General features: G+C 44.6%; 1 protein-coding gene across 1 annotated transcript in view; it reads left to right on the top strand.

Annotated features, from left to right (window-relative positions):
- LOC126293378 (mothers against decapentaplegic homolog 6) overlaps nt 1–14,457 on the top strand; it is a 219,155-nt gene that overhangs the window by 6,074 nt on the left and 198,624 nt on the right. The window contains exon 2 of the mRNA XM_049986584.1: nt 3,498–4,624. Coding sequence (XP_049842541.1) covers nt 4,270–4,624 — 355 coding nt within the window. The 5' untranslated portion in view covers nt 3,498–4,269. The remainder of the gene's footprint in view (nt 1–3,497; nt 4,625–14,457) is intronic.

Raw genomic sequence — 14,457 nt, 5'->3', positions numbered from 1 at the left:
ATGAGTGTGTACTTCGCGTAGGGGTCGCGAGAAAACCTGCAGAAATTAGAGCTCATACAGTGGCATTTACGCAGTCATTTTCCCCACGCTCAACACGCGAAAGAAAATCGATAGTATTGGCACGACGTGTCATGTACCACTAATTGTGGGGCTGCTTTCGGAGTATGTATGTAGACGTAGGTCGTCACAATACAGAGATTAAAAACGATCACACGTGTCAGAAACTGAATAATACGCTCAGAAAATGGAATATAAATGTGTGTTAGTCTTTCACAATCAAATTTTGAGTAATTTGACTCACTAATGCAGGGATTTTCGCTCGATTTCAGTTTTTTAGTCAGGTGCTATAAAACACATTAGTGTCAGCTGCATCTTTCCTTCCTTGTTCTCCACGTTTCCTTGTCTTTCTTCAGTCCATGTTACAACAGTTTTCTTTCTGGGCTTTTACTGGAAACTTGCATGATTTAGTATATATTCTTTAAGTGGTGTACGTACTTTGATATCTTCTAGAATAGTTTGAGTTCCTCTGTCTTTCTGGTTCTCGTGATCCACGACTTAGCCGTTTCAATTCTGCAAATTAATTACACAGTTGCAAGTGGTATTATCTTCTTTTTTTAAAAAAATATGTTATGTCCACGACAAAAAGGGTTATCGGTGAACTTGTAGGATAATGACAAAAGATTTATCAGGAAATGTTACTCAGTGGATGCTATTGTACTATACATTTCTTCCCAGAAAGAGTGATCAATATTCAGTGATATAACATGAACGATCATCCAAAGCAAAAAATCAACGAAGCATGGGCTCTAAAGAGCTCTGTAAGAGCTATGAGAACATCTTCTATACTGTGAAACAAATCTCTTCTGCTGCAAGCGCTTTGCATTCCATATTTTGAGAGGAGTATACGACAAGCTGTTTGCTGTTTGCTTTCCATGTAGTGAGAGGTGGTAGCATTCAGCAAAACACGAAAAAAATTAAAAAAATAAGTCCAGTGAACATTGACTTAAAATGCTACCAGCACCATTTCGTTGCTGTGAAACGCATCTCCACTTTACAAGTGCTCATAGTTCATAACGTATGTTTACTGGACATTTTTTTCCTTGTTGCAGTTAACGCAGATCGCAGTGTGCTGATATTCGCATACTACCTCTCTCTCTCTCTCTCTCTCTCTCTCTCTCTCTCTCTCTCTCTCTCTCTCACACACACACTCCACCCTCCCCACCCAGTATCTTCGTTTCCTACCACTAACGTAGAGTAATTTAGATTGTGTGGTTTCGTAGTAGCTTTTATTTTTATTTATTTTACTTAATAATTTATTTTTTTTGCACTTAAAAGCTGAAAAGGTTCGAAATGCCTTACAATATTTCGTAGTTATTCCTAGCTAGTACGGCAACAATATAGAGAAATTACTTCATAATATTAAAATTTCGTAAATAAAACTGTTTCTTTCCATTATCAAAAGAAGTCAAAGGAAGTCACGATGTTTTTTATTGCTCAGTGTCACACTGCACTTCAGCCACAGCTAAATAAGTCAATGTTAATTTAATTGCTATTTCGTTTCGAATATCCATGTTTTTCGATCTAGAAGTCGTCAGACATCAGAATATTCCTAATCATATTTTATTCCATCAGTGTTATCCGTATAGATTGTAGTTGCATGTCTTTCTTGCAGCAGATCTCTGAGTTTCGCTGATCGTCAGATATTGATTTACAGTCGACTGTCGATCAGTTAGTGCAGTCTAGAAGTTTGCAATGAACAGTAGTTCTCTAAAGAATAAGTTGAATCCGTTTTTTGCGTTGGGGGTCTGGACCAGCTCTTACACTGTTTACAGTCGGAAGTGTTTATTTGTGAGTGCTTAAAATTACACAAGCATTATAAACAACGATTGTGGAGTATCATGGATGATTCCGCTAACAGCAAAATATGTTTCGATGAAGTTCAGAGTAGCTTTTTATTACTAGAAATTCCATGTGAAAACCTGTTATAGAAACAGATAATTTTATCATAAAAGTGTATTAAATGAAAGTGATTTCACGCTCAAAAAAGTGAACGAAATACACCGTGGATATGAAGTACGGCGTTTCTGAAAGCGATATCCTCTTCATTTAATCATCGAAGGTAGTAGGCCTATATAGGGGCGGGGTTGTGTTGCTGCACACTGCACTAGTGCCAAATCATGTTTTTAATTTTTGATTAAATCCATTTTCCAGCAATTACCTAAAATTATTGTCTGTTGAACGCAACGTTTCATATCGAACGTGCAACCCTATGGCTACTGTTTACAACGTTCACTAAAGCAACATTAGAAGACGAACGTTTACTAACTTACAATTAATTAGAAATGAAAGTAGTAAAGGTTTTCAGAAATTACTGCAACCAGTCGCCTTTTATGTAGATGTATTTTATTTAACCATGACCGGTTTCGAGCTGCCTAGCAACTCATCATCAGATGGTATATACATTTAGTGCTTTTTTTGTACCCATTGTGTGGGTGGTTGAGTATCTGTGGCTAGACAGAAACGAGAACAAATAATCGCTACATGTGGTACAGTAACACGAAATATTTACAGCATAATTTATGTTTAACGTATAAGAGCAAATAATCACTACATGTGGTACAGTTACACGAAATATTTACAGTTTAATTTACGTTTTGAGGTGTTACTTACAGATAAATCTTTCTGCAGGTATATATATCTCTTTTAGGACGTATTTTTGAAACCATATTTCGTGTAACTGTACCACATGTAGTGATTATTTGCTCTTATACGTTAAACATAAATTATGCTGTAAATATTTCGTGTTACTGTACCACATGTAGCGATTATTTGTTCTCGTTTCTGTCTAGCCACAGATACTCAACCACCCACACAATGGGTACAAAAAAGCACTAAATGTATATACCATCTGATGATGAGTTGCTAGGCAGCTCGAAACCGGTCATGGTTAAATAAAATACATCTACATAAAAGGCGACTGGTTGCAGTAATTTCTGAAAACCTTTTCACACCACAGTCGCAGTGTTCCACATCCACAATGGATAAAAGCCTGAAAGTAGTAAATTTACTTACTGTACTCGTCAGTCACGTTGAGTCCATGGCATTCTGCTATCCTCATTTGGAAGCAATGCCAAGTCCCAACAAAATTTAAACGTCTTTCCATATTACATAACCAAGGAATTAGATTTCGCCACGTGAAACTGTCGGCATTTTCACTCATTGCTATTTACAGCCGAAAACGATAAACTGTGTCCCCCTGGCAACGCACTAAACATTTACCACAATACCACCAGATTTGTATGGTCGACATCGAGTCGCACGTTCGATATATATCGCTAGGCTCCCTTGAGTTCGATAGGCAGTCATTCTTGGAAATTACCCATGTTTCGTTCAATAGATTGTATTATGTTTACAGACAATTTTAAACGTTTGCTTTTATTTTTTAGCACACGGAACGATAAGGAGATTTTGTAATGAATTTGCCTTCTCTGTTTCAGTGTTCAACATAAAGATCCAGAGGTGTTCCGGATTCGGCTGTTTTATAGTCGCAGCATGAGACATTGACTGTTAGCTTGTTTTCAGAAAGTGCCTCTTACAAGAAGTGCTCAGCAGACAAGGATAGTGAACAGAAAACTTGAATGTGTTTCGTATTTGTACGCTTATTCGACAGCGCTACTCTAGTGAATGTGCCTGAGGTGTTTTTTGCCATTTTGTAAGATTTGCCAGCAAACAGAATTACTGAACTGCCTGAGCCGCTGCTTGCCGTCAATCATCAAAGTCTGTGATCGTTTTCTTTCTGAACAGTTTAATATTTTGTGTACAACGAAAGCACAAACTTCGTGCCGTCCAGTTTTAACATTGATCTTCGATCGAATGTTGAATTTTCCTTGTTACGTTCGCGTGAAAAGGGTGAGTTCTTGCTGCGTGTGTGAAGATTGAGTGTAAGAACAGCTTTTAGACACGTGTGCATTGGAATACCGGCTCAGTCAAATTGGGCCGCGCTGGGCGCGAGAGTCGCTACGAAGATATTCCACACCGGCAGCCGGAGTGCATAGGCCGAAGACGCACCAGCCGAGGCTCCCGGGCCGCAGAGAGAGCTCGTTGGCCCTTCGAGTGCAGAGGAGCCCGCGCGGAGGCGGCGCCGGCGTCGCGCGGCGGCAGCTAGAGGAGGCGGAGGGGGAGGCGGCGGGCGGCGGCGAGCCCCCCGCGTCCGCATGCGTGTGCGTGTGCGGCGAGCGCGTGCTGGCCCCCCGATGCGGATGGTGCCTGATGGCGATGCTGGGCCGCGGGCGGCGGCGCGCGGCCGCTGCAGCTAGGCGGCTGGCCCGCGATGCGGCGGCGGCGTCGCCGGCAGCCGCCGCGGCCGCCGACCTGGCGCTCGACCGCCTCTCGGACCGCCAGCTGGAGCTGCTGGCGGCGGCGGTGGCGGCCGGCGGCGGAGGCGGCGCCGGGGGCGGCTGCGTGCTCGTCGAGGCGGCCGACCTGGCCGCTCTCTGCTGCCGCGCCTGGCGCTGGGACGACCTGGAGCCGGACCAGCTGAGGCCAGCCCCCCACTGCGCAGCCGTCAGGGACCCCGTCTACCACTGCGCCAACCCCTACCACTGGAGCAGGCTCTGTCCGCTCGGTGAGTACGCCTATTTCTTGTATTCTCCTCTTCTTACTAACCCCTAACAAGGAGGCCACCCGGCAACAGGATTCTCGTATCACAAGCTGCGACATCGTCGCGAAAAAACAGTGACCCATATATGTAATAAGTTTCCTTTAATTTACGTCTATGGTCAATTTTTTTTATCAGATTACCAGTTCCGGTCTGTAATGACTATCATCAGATCTGCAGCAAAAATGGGAAAAACGTAAATACACTCGCAAACTGTATACAGCTTAAGAACAATACATAGACCATAATGAAAATTAGTACTGACAAAATTTACATTTATGCGCTTTAAATATGAAGAGGCATACCCGTTTCACAAGAACAATGACTGCAGTCATAGTGGCATCGTCAAATGTTAAATCCGGTAATCTGTTAACAAAAAGTTTGTGACCTTAGAGGTAAATTAAAGGAAACTTATTAGGATATTCGTATTTTTTTATATATATATTTGCGATACGTGAAGTTCAGTGACATAGAAGAATTTTTTATACCGGCTGTCGGCTTTGTCCAGTGACATTATAAACACGTGACAAATGCCGTTAACATTATGACGACTATAACTTAAATGTTATTGGTGATAGTTCACTTATTTATTTAGTGCCAAATTATAGACCTGTTACGTGATGTTTTAAAACAGGCCGTACATCTTACATTTTTCATTTTCCTTTTGCAGTTTTCTTTTGTTTTATCTACAACATTTACAAAGAATAATACTTTTCAAAATAACAATTATTTAAGGTTGACATATTAAAAATTGTTGTTTTTTTAAGAAGAATATAAAAAGATGATTGGATAGAGGAGAGGTTTGTTAGTGTAATCACCGATTTGCATTTGTGACTCACGGTGAATACCTTGGAATGCTTTATTCGAGCTGTTGACCGTCAGATACACACACAAACGCGCGCGCGACCTCCCCCTCCCCCCCCCCCCCCCCACCACGCACACACAGAGAGAGAGAGAGAGAGAGAGAGAGAGAGAGAGAGAGAAAGGTTATTAGTAGAGAAATAGTATCGCCAATCCTACGCTTTAGCTTTAGGTGCTCATCCGTGTACAGCATTTGGTGATTTCTTGGCTTGATCGCCAGTACCTTATGGTTATTTACTGTCACATCTCGCCTTCCCCATTGTCGTTTTTTACGCTGTTACTGTGGGTATCGTTGTCCACCCTCTGGATTCGTTAGCTTTGCCAACGAACAACAGAACTCAATACGTGCACCAGAAGATGACGTGACAGCAGCAGCCATTAACCCTACGTCACTGGCCAAAGCCGCCGATGACTCCAATGGAACATCTCTCTGGACCCAATTTAAGTTTCTCGAAAATCTTCAAATTCTGTTTTCTGGAGAACTTTTAAGAATTGCTTCGTAGTGCTTTGAGAGATTAATATTTGGATTTTATCTGTAATGGATGCAAAGGAGCACCGTGACTGTTCCTACGTAGGCTGTAGAATAATACCCGCTACCAGTCACAATAGAAAGTGATTTTAGTTACTGCATGGCCGGTTTCAGGCATGTGCCCATCTTCACAGATGCTGTCACTTTCAATTACGTGTTTCAATGCCCAGTGTTGGAGATCACCGTTTCAATAAACATCTCGGAAATAGGTTCAGGTGGCTCTGAGCACTATAGGACTTAACTGTTGCGGTCACCAGTCCCTTAGAACTACTTAAACCTAACTAACCTAAGGCCGTCACACACATTCATGCCCGAGGCTGGATTCGAACCTGCGACCGTAGCTGTCGCGCGGTTCCAGACTGTAGCACCTAGAACCGCTCGGCCGCCTCGGAAATAGGAAAAGAGATTTCATTCCAACAGAGCGCTTTTCATTGGAGGCAAGCCTTCGTCGTTAATACATGTACACTGGCGCAAATATCTTGTTCTCTGTGGCTTTTTAGCATTTGGCGAATGTTTGTGACGTGTGCTGTATATGCAAGCATCACTCCGTGAATAGTTGCGATCTGTACTTACATGTAAGCAGTATTCAAGAAGAAATATTTAGGCATTAGGAATTATTTAAAATGGAATGACCATATAAAATTAATCGTCGGTAAAGCAGATGCCAGACTGACATTCATTGGAAGAATCTTAAGGAAATGCAGTCCGAAAACAAAGGAAGTAGGTTACAGTACACTTGTTCGCCCACTGCTTGAATACTGCTCACTGGTGTGTGATCCTTACCAGATAGGGTCTATAGAAGAGAGAGAGAAGATCCAACGAAGAGCAGCGCGCTTCGATACAGGATCACTTAGTAATCGCGAAAGCGTTACGGAGATGATAGACAAACTCCAGTGGAAGACTCTGCAAGAGAGAGGCTCAGTAGCTCGGTACGGGCTTTTGTGGAAGTTTCGAGAACATACCTTCACCGAGGAGTCAAGCACAATATTCCTCCCTCCTACGTATATGTCGCGAAGAGACCACGAGGATAAAATCAAAGAGATTAGAGCGCACACAGAGGCATACCGACAATCTTTCGTACCACGAACAATACGTGACTGGAATAGAAGGGAGAACCGATAGAGGTACTCAAGCTACCCTCCGCCGCACGCCGTCAGGTGGCTTGCGAAGTATGGATGTAGATGAAGATGATTGGAATAAATACGGACGCAGGAACGCGGGGATCTTAGTTATGAATCAAAGTGACTGGCTAGTTATTTATTGAGAAAGTAATTGTTGGTTCCGTAAAGAGGGGACGGAATGTCCTTTCCAAAGCGAGTAGTTTATTACGTGTTGGAGAAATAAATTAAGCCGCCATCGAAGTCTTTGGGAGGTACGATCAATTAACTGCCTCTCTTTATACTGCTCGCTAAAAGGGTCACGGAACGTTCCACGTGTTAGCAGTACGCCTGGATCTCATTTTGCGGCTTCTCGCACCAGCGCCCCACGCTTGTCACTTTCGCCGCGGCTGTGGTCGCCTCCACAGCACGCTTTGTCGCTTTTGATCCGCGTCTTTTCCGCGTGCTCTTCGCACCTTTCTTCGCCATCGCGTCGCGCAGAAAGGAAGAGAACACGGCAGCGGGCGCCAGACGCGTCATCTCTCCCCCCCCCCTCCCCTCACCATTCCCCCTTTCTCCTCCCATCAGTCTTTTTTTTTTTTTCCTCGCTGCCTTCCGCGCCAGGCGCCATGGCGCGTCTCGTCGTGTGATCGCAGCTGCCGCGCCGCACCCGGTGACTAGGGGGGGGAGTGGATAACGAGTGGCGAGGAGCCTGGAGGAGGCCGCTGTGAATTTGTGTCGGCCCCGAAATTACAGAGGGGGGCGCAGCGGACGCGATCGCCGAACAAAGGAGCGCCGGCTGATAACAGGGCGCGCAGCAAAAAGCGCGCCCAACCTGTTCTGCCCGCTCCCAAATTATCCGCCGTCTCCTCACGACGCGATAGTCATGAGCGGTCGGCGCCGTCCTTTTATTCCGACTAATCGCCGCAGGTAAGGTAAATAAAGATGGCGGGGCGCGCGCGCGTTTGGTTAAAGGGTGGGAGGGGGGGGGGGGGGGGGAAGGAGGTGCTCTTCTCATTATGGGCAGGAAGCGCTGCGGTTTCGTCGAGTCTGCGGAAGGCCTCTTAATAACGGCGGACATCTTTAACCCCTGGTGGCTTGGCGCTCTCGTAAACCGTGCGACTTTGAAGAAAGCGGACTTCAAAACGCGAGTTGTTCATTATTATAGGTGACATTGTCAGCAGCCGAGCGATCTCTGAATTTGATTAAATCTTCTTACTCACTCCGTCTTCAGGCCATGAGTGGCCTACCGGGACCATTCGACCGCCGTGTCATCCTCAAGGAGGATGCGGATAGGAGGGGCGTGGGGTCAGCGCACCGGTCTCCCAGTCGTGATGATGGTATTGTTGACCGAAGCCGCTACTATTCGGTCGAGTAGCTCCTCAATTGGCATCACGAGGCTCAGTGCACCCCCAAAAATGGCAACACCCATCCAAGTGCCGGCCACGCCCAACAGCGTTTAACTTCGGTGATCTCACGGGAACCGGTGTATCCGCTGCGGCAAGGCCGTTGCCTTAAATCTTCTTACTAGAGGAGTTTATTTCCCCAGATGGCAGTAAATATACGGGATGAACTTCTATCACCCAAGTCAATGGTACAAATGGCTCTGAGCACTATGGGACATAACATCTTAGCTCATCAGTCCCCTAGAACTTAGAACTACTTAAACCTAACTAACCTAAGGACATCACACACATCCATGCCCGAGGCAGGATTCGAACCTCCGACCGTGGCAGCCCCGCGGTTCCGGGCTGCAGCGCCTAGAACCGCACGGCCACTCCCAAGTCAATGTTAAGTAAATAGTAGCTTAGCTAGAACTTCGAAACTTTCGTAAAATATAAATCTGTCCATAGATAAACTACTTGTATGTAAACAAAACTGTCAGTCGACAACATGGCGGATAACGCAGTGCGCCTATGTAAAATACGTGACAAAACGTGTTTATGCGGTTACAAAAAAGAAGAAAGGCCAAGAAAAAACAAGGAGAGGAAAATGTAAGTAAAATGAGCAACTGGTAGTGCGTAACTTTAAACTTGCGAAATTGAAATAAATGATTGGAATCGTTGCTTTTGCACAGGCCAGCTGCAGCATGCAAACTACTATCGATATTTTGCCACTGTAGGAACTGAAGATACATGTAATTTGCCAGCTGAAGATGGGTGCAAACCCGAAATGCATATTGGCATAAATAAAAACGCAATTAAGAAAAGTGACTAGTCGCTGTATTTTTACAGTAAAATATTATCCACTGCCACGGAGCTCAACAGTCCAAACAAAATGGACAAATTGTTATGGACGATAAATAGTTTGGACAAGAAGAGAAAAGAAGCTACATAAGAACGGAGAGGATTAGATGGGTAGATTGAATAGAATTGGGTAGAAGAGAAATATGTGGCACAACTTGACTAGAAGAAGGGATCGGTTGGTAGGACATGGTCTGAGGCATCAAGGGATCACCAATGTAGTATTGGAGGACAGCGTGGAGGGTAAAAATCGTAGAGGGAGACCAAGAGATGAATACACTACGCAGTTTCAGAAGGATGTGGGTTGCAGTGGGTACTGGGAGATGAAGCAGCTTGCTCAGGATAGAGTAGCATGGAGAGCTGCATCAAACTAGTTTCGAGACTGAAGACCATAACAACAACAACATCTGGGGGAGGGAGGAGGAGGTAATATGTTGTCCTCCTGAAAAGCTCTGCCCCGAAATTTCAGTAGTAACTCTCTCCGTTATGCACATCGCCTCTCTTGTAACGTCTGCCAGTGGAGTTTGTTTAGCATCTCCATAACGCTCTCTCGTCCTGTGACGAAACACGCCGCTCTTCGTTGAATCTTCTCTATCAGTCCTACCTGATACGAATCCCAGATAGCTGAACAATACTCAAGAATCGGGCGAACAAGCGCCTGATATGCTACTTCATTCGTAGATGAGTAAAATTTCCTTAAGATTCTTCCGATGAATCTGAGTCTGGTATCTGCTTTTCCCACTACCTGTTTTATGTGGTCATTCCACTTAAGGTCGCTCTGGATAGTTACACGGCAGACGCTATCCCCAGCTGTTGGTCATCAATAGTAGATTTATCTTCCTATGTATGCGCAATATAATGTGTGTATGCCAGCCAGAGTGGCCGTGTGGTTCTAGGCGCTACAGTCTGGAACCGCGCGACCTCTACGGTCGCAGGTTCTAGGGGACAGTTGACCTCAGAAGTTGTCCCATAGTGATCAGAGACATTTGAACCATAATGTGTGTACCCGTACAAGTTGCGACGCAGCTCCTACGCTGGGCCGTAACTCCCCGCGAATAAAATTTGAGCGCTGAGGTGAGAACGGTGGGCCCCGCAGAGAGGAGAGAAGCAGACCGTTCGGACGCGGTGATAAATGTGTGGGCGGTGTGTGGCGGAGGGTGGGGAAGAGGCGGGCGTGTCCCGCGCGGCGGCTATCTGCGGCCGGCGCTGGCCGCCTGCCGAAACACGGCACAAAAACCGCGGCGGCCGGCATTCCATTCACTCCCGGACACGGGAAGCCTATTACCGCCATTCACACAGCCAACCGCCCAGCCTCACCCGGCGCCACGGACGTCTCCGTAAGGTACCCCCCACCCCCACACACACACATCCACATGCATGTCGATTTCCGTTTTTCACTTAGTATTTTGCAAAACTGTTTTTATTGGCCAGTGTATTTGTTTCCTGGAAACGTTTTTGTTTTGGATGCTCACGGAAGCTGCAGAACCAATGTGCCACCTACAACTATCGTTACTCATTACTACTTCGCTCATGTTGCTGTAGCCTGGAGTGTCTGTTATACACAATATAAGTTGCATGATTACATGTTATTTTAGCTTTTAGTTTTTTTTTTTAGCAATTGCTCTTGCTTCTGAAGCTCTTCTGTCCGTGTTTGCTTACAAGTACATTTGTTTTTGTATGGGTTTCGCCATGCGCAAAACACTTTTTTTTAAAATTTGTTCTACATCTACATATATTCTCCGCTATCCACCAAGCGGTGTGTGGCGGAGGGCACAATTCCCACCAAAGTCATATTCCCCCCCCCCCCCCCCCCTTCCCTGAACGCCTCTTATCTTTGAATGGCTATTGAAAGTTGCTGGTAATAATATATGCTCTACATCCTCCGCGAAGATCGGATTTCGGAATTTAGCGAGCAGCCCCTTCCGTTTTAGCGCGCCGTCTATCTACAAGTGTGTCCAACTTCAAACCTTCTATGAGATTTGTAAGGCTCTCGCGATGGCTAAATGTGCCAATCACGAATCCTGCAGCTCTTCTTTGGACCTTCTGAATCTCTTGAATGAGATCCAACTGACAAAGGTCCCACACAGACTAACAACAGTCTAAGACTGGACGAACTAACGCATTGTAAGCTCTTTCCCTTGTTGAAGGACTGCATCGCTTCAGGATTCTACCAATACACCGCAATCTGGAGTTTGCATTTGTTCTTCACCCAGATGTTCCCCTGAAGTTGGCGGCGGTGGCCGAGCGGGTTGTAGGCGCTTCAGTCCGGAACCGCGCGACTGCTACGGTCGCAGGTTTGAATCCTGCCTCGGGCATGGATGTGTGTGACGTCTTAGGGTAGTTAGGTTCAAATGGCTCTGAGCACGATGGAAATTAACATCTGTGGTCATCAGTCGCCTAGAACTTAGAACTACTTAAACCTAACTAACCTAAGGACAACACACAACACCCAGCCATCACGAGGGAGAGAAAATCCCTGACCCCGCCGGGAATCGAACCCGGGAGGTTAGTTAGGTTTAAGTAGTTCTAAGATCTAGGGGATTGATGACCTGAGATGTTAAGTCCCATAGTGCTCAGAGCCATTTGAACCATTTTAACCCAGAAGTTTTAGCGTCATCAGTGGGCTCCGACGACGAGGTGAAATAAGAGGTTCATAACTTTCTGAACAGCGTGGCGGCGAACTGGCATGACATGGGCATACAAAAAAAAAGCCACAGCCTCTACAAAAATGCATCGACAGAAATGGTGATTAGGTCGAAAAATAGCTAAATGTTCAAGCTGTAAACTGATGTAAACCATTGTAGAAATAAACAGGTCTTTGTACTTATAAAAAAATAGGAGACCTTACTTCTGGGATTGCCCCCGTACAAATCATTCCCAGTCGTAAAATTTTGCAGTAAACAACTTTTCTACGTGAAGTTCTGTGTGGTTGTAGATGACAATCTGTGAAAGGAAAGCAAGTACAACGCAAAACATAAAAAACCAGGAAAACCACAGCATGCAGTAACAAGGAGTATATAAATAAAACATTGTTTTTCGAATTTGTAAATACTGTCGTGAAATCTCAAATTTATGTGTGTACGAATAGTGAAGAGCATTTTTCCTGTTTAATAGAAAGAAAATAAAAGCCCACTGATGATACTGAAACTTCAGGGAGAAACGCCTGTGTAAAGACGAAAAAGAAAAATTGTTTTGCTCAGGATGCACCCGCTCCAAAACAAATATAATTGTAACTATTGCTGTTAAAAACCTTTCTGGAAAACGGTCTTCGAGTGAAATTGATCACACAGTAAGTAATAAATTGAACAGCAACGTAAGGTGTTGCACGATTTCGTTTCTAGAATGTATAAAAGCAGTGAAGCACAATTAACAAAAATATGTACTATATGTTTACTAGTAAAGTTTGCCAGAATTGTGTAACGATGTGACTCTGTAGTTTCAAGCCTGGCTGTGCTCCCGTAAACCTTGGCAAAAACAGGTGTGCTCTCGTAGAGATTTAACGACGAACTTTCCTTTGCTCTACCAGACAGGCCGTTATTTGTTTTCTATATGGATCGGAGGTGAATACAGCAACAAGAAGACTGTAGTAACATTCCACTTATCAGTTGTGTTATCGTGGTCATTAGTACAAGGATTGGTTTTCCGGCACCTTCCCGCGCTAATCTAGCCTCTGTTACTGTCGTAATTTCTGCATACGTATTGGAATATACATTCTCTCTCTCTCTCTGTCTCTCGCCCCCTCCATCCCTCCCTCCCTCCCTCCCGCCCTCTTTCCCCACACTTCATTACTAAATTAATTATTCATTGACGAACATGAAATTGGGTAAAATTCTTATGCAGATCGTAGTATTGATTTATACAGGACGCTAAATTATTCCATGCTTCGAGAGGTGGTAGCATGGACCAAAACAAGAACAAAATGGTCATTAACATGGGCTGTAAAATGCATAGCTTAAGAAGTATGAGCAACTGTTTATCATCGCTACTGTGAATCACATCTCTTCTGCTGCAACCTCTTTGCTATTACGAATGTTGTACATAAATAGAAACACATACCCTGTTACTGTGAAACAACATAGATTCTAATGCAGTCTACTTGCTATTACGAACGTCCTGCACTTGTCAGCTGTGGCTAAAGGAGGCGCTCAATATGGTGACCGTTCATAGTAAGGCGTACTTCTGTATGGCGTCTTGTGGAATCACGCACTCTTTGAAAAACTCCCAAGTTGGTCACCGACGCGCTGGCAGTCATTGATGGTGCGTCTCTGTAATAATTCGTACATCATTAATGGGGCTTACATATACAAAATATTGAGTGTCCCCACAACCAAGAATCCAGTGCCTTAAAATCGGGTGAACGAGCCGACCAAGGTATTGGACATCCCCAGCCAATAGATTGTCCGTCAAATGTCTGTGTGTGGTTTTCTCGGACACGTCGAAGAAAATATACAGGTGCCTCATCACACACGAATCACATCTCCAGCCTTTAATGCGCTGTTACATTCTCTGTCAGGTTAGGCAGGTCGCTTGATAGGAACTGACAATATCTTGCACCAGTCACCCTTTCTGGTAATACGTAAGATGCTGTTAGATCTGTGAAAGTGCTCACAGCTCTCATTTCATGCATTTTAGAGCCCATATTTAGTCGATATTTTTGTTTTGTTTTCGTCCATACTCAGTCCATACCTCAGTAAAAAGGCACACACGCTTTTTAATACCCTCATATAACTAGATTTCAGTGGTCTGGTGGTCTTAGATTGTCCTGGAGACATATTAGTCTCAATTTACTTACACTAAAAATATAAGCTGAAGTAATTAATTAAAATTTTGTGCCAAAGTTGGTACTTGAGCGGGGGTCTCCTGCTTATTAGGCAGATCTGCTATTCACTACTCTATCGTAGCAACTACGTAGGATACCATTGTCCAGTGTGCTCCCTAACACAAACTTCAATTCACACTTCAACCCATGTTGATTTTCCCCAGCCGTCCGCTGTGACCGAGAAGTTCTAGGCGCTTCAGTTCGGAACCGCGCTGCAGCTACGGTCGCAGGTTCGACTCCTGCCTCGGGCA

Source organism: Schistocerca gregaria, chromosome 10 (assembly GCF_023897955.1).
Source record: "Schistocerca gregaria isolate iqSchGreg1 chromosome 10, iqSchGreg1.2, whole genome shotgun sequence".
Classification (NCBI taxonomy): Eukaryota; Metazoa; Arthropoda; class Insecta; order Orthoptera; family Acrididae; genus Schistocerca; species Schistocerca gregaria.
The sequence above is the reverse complement of the archived record's forward strand: the minus strand, read 5'-3'. Positions and strand labels throughout refer to the sequence as shown.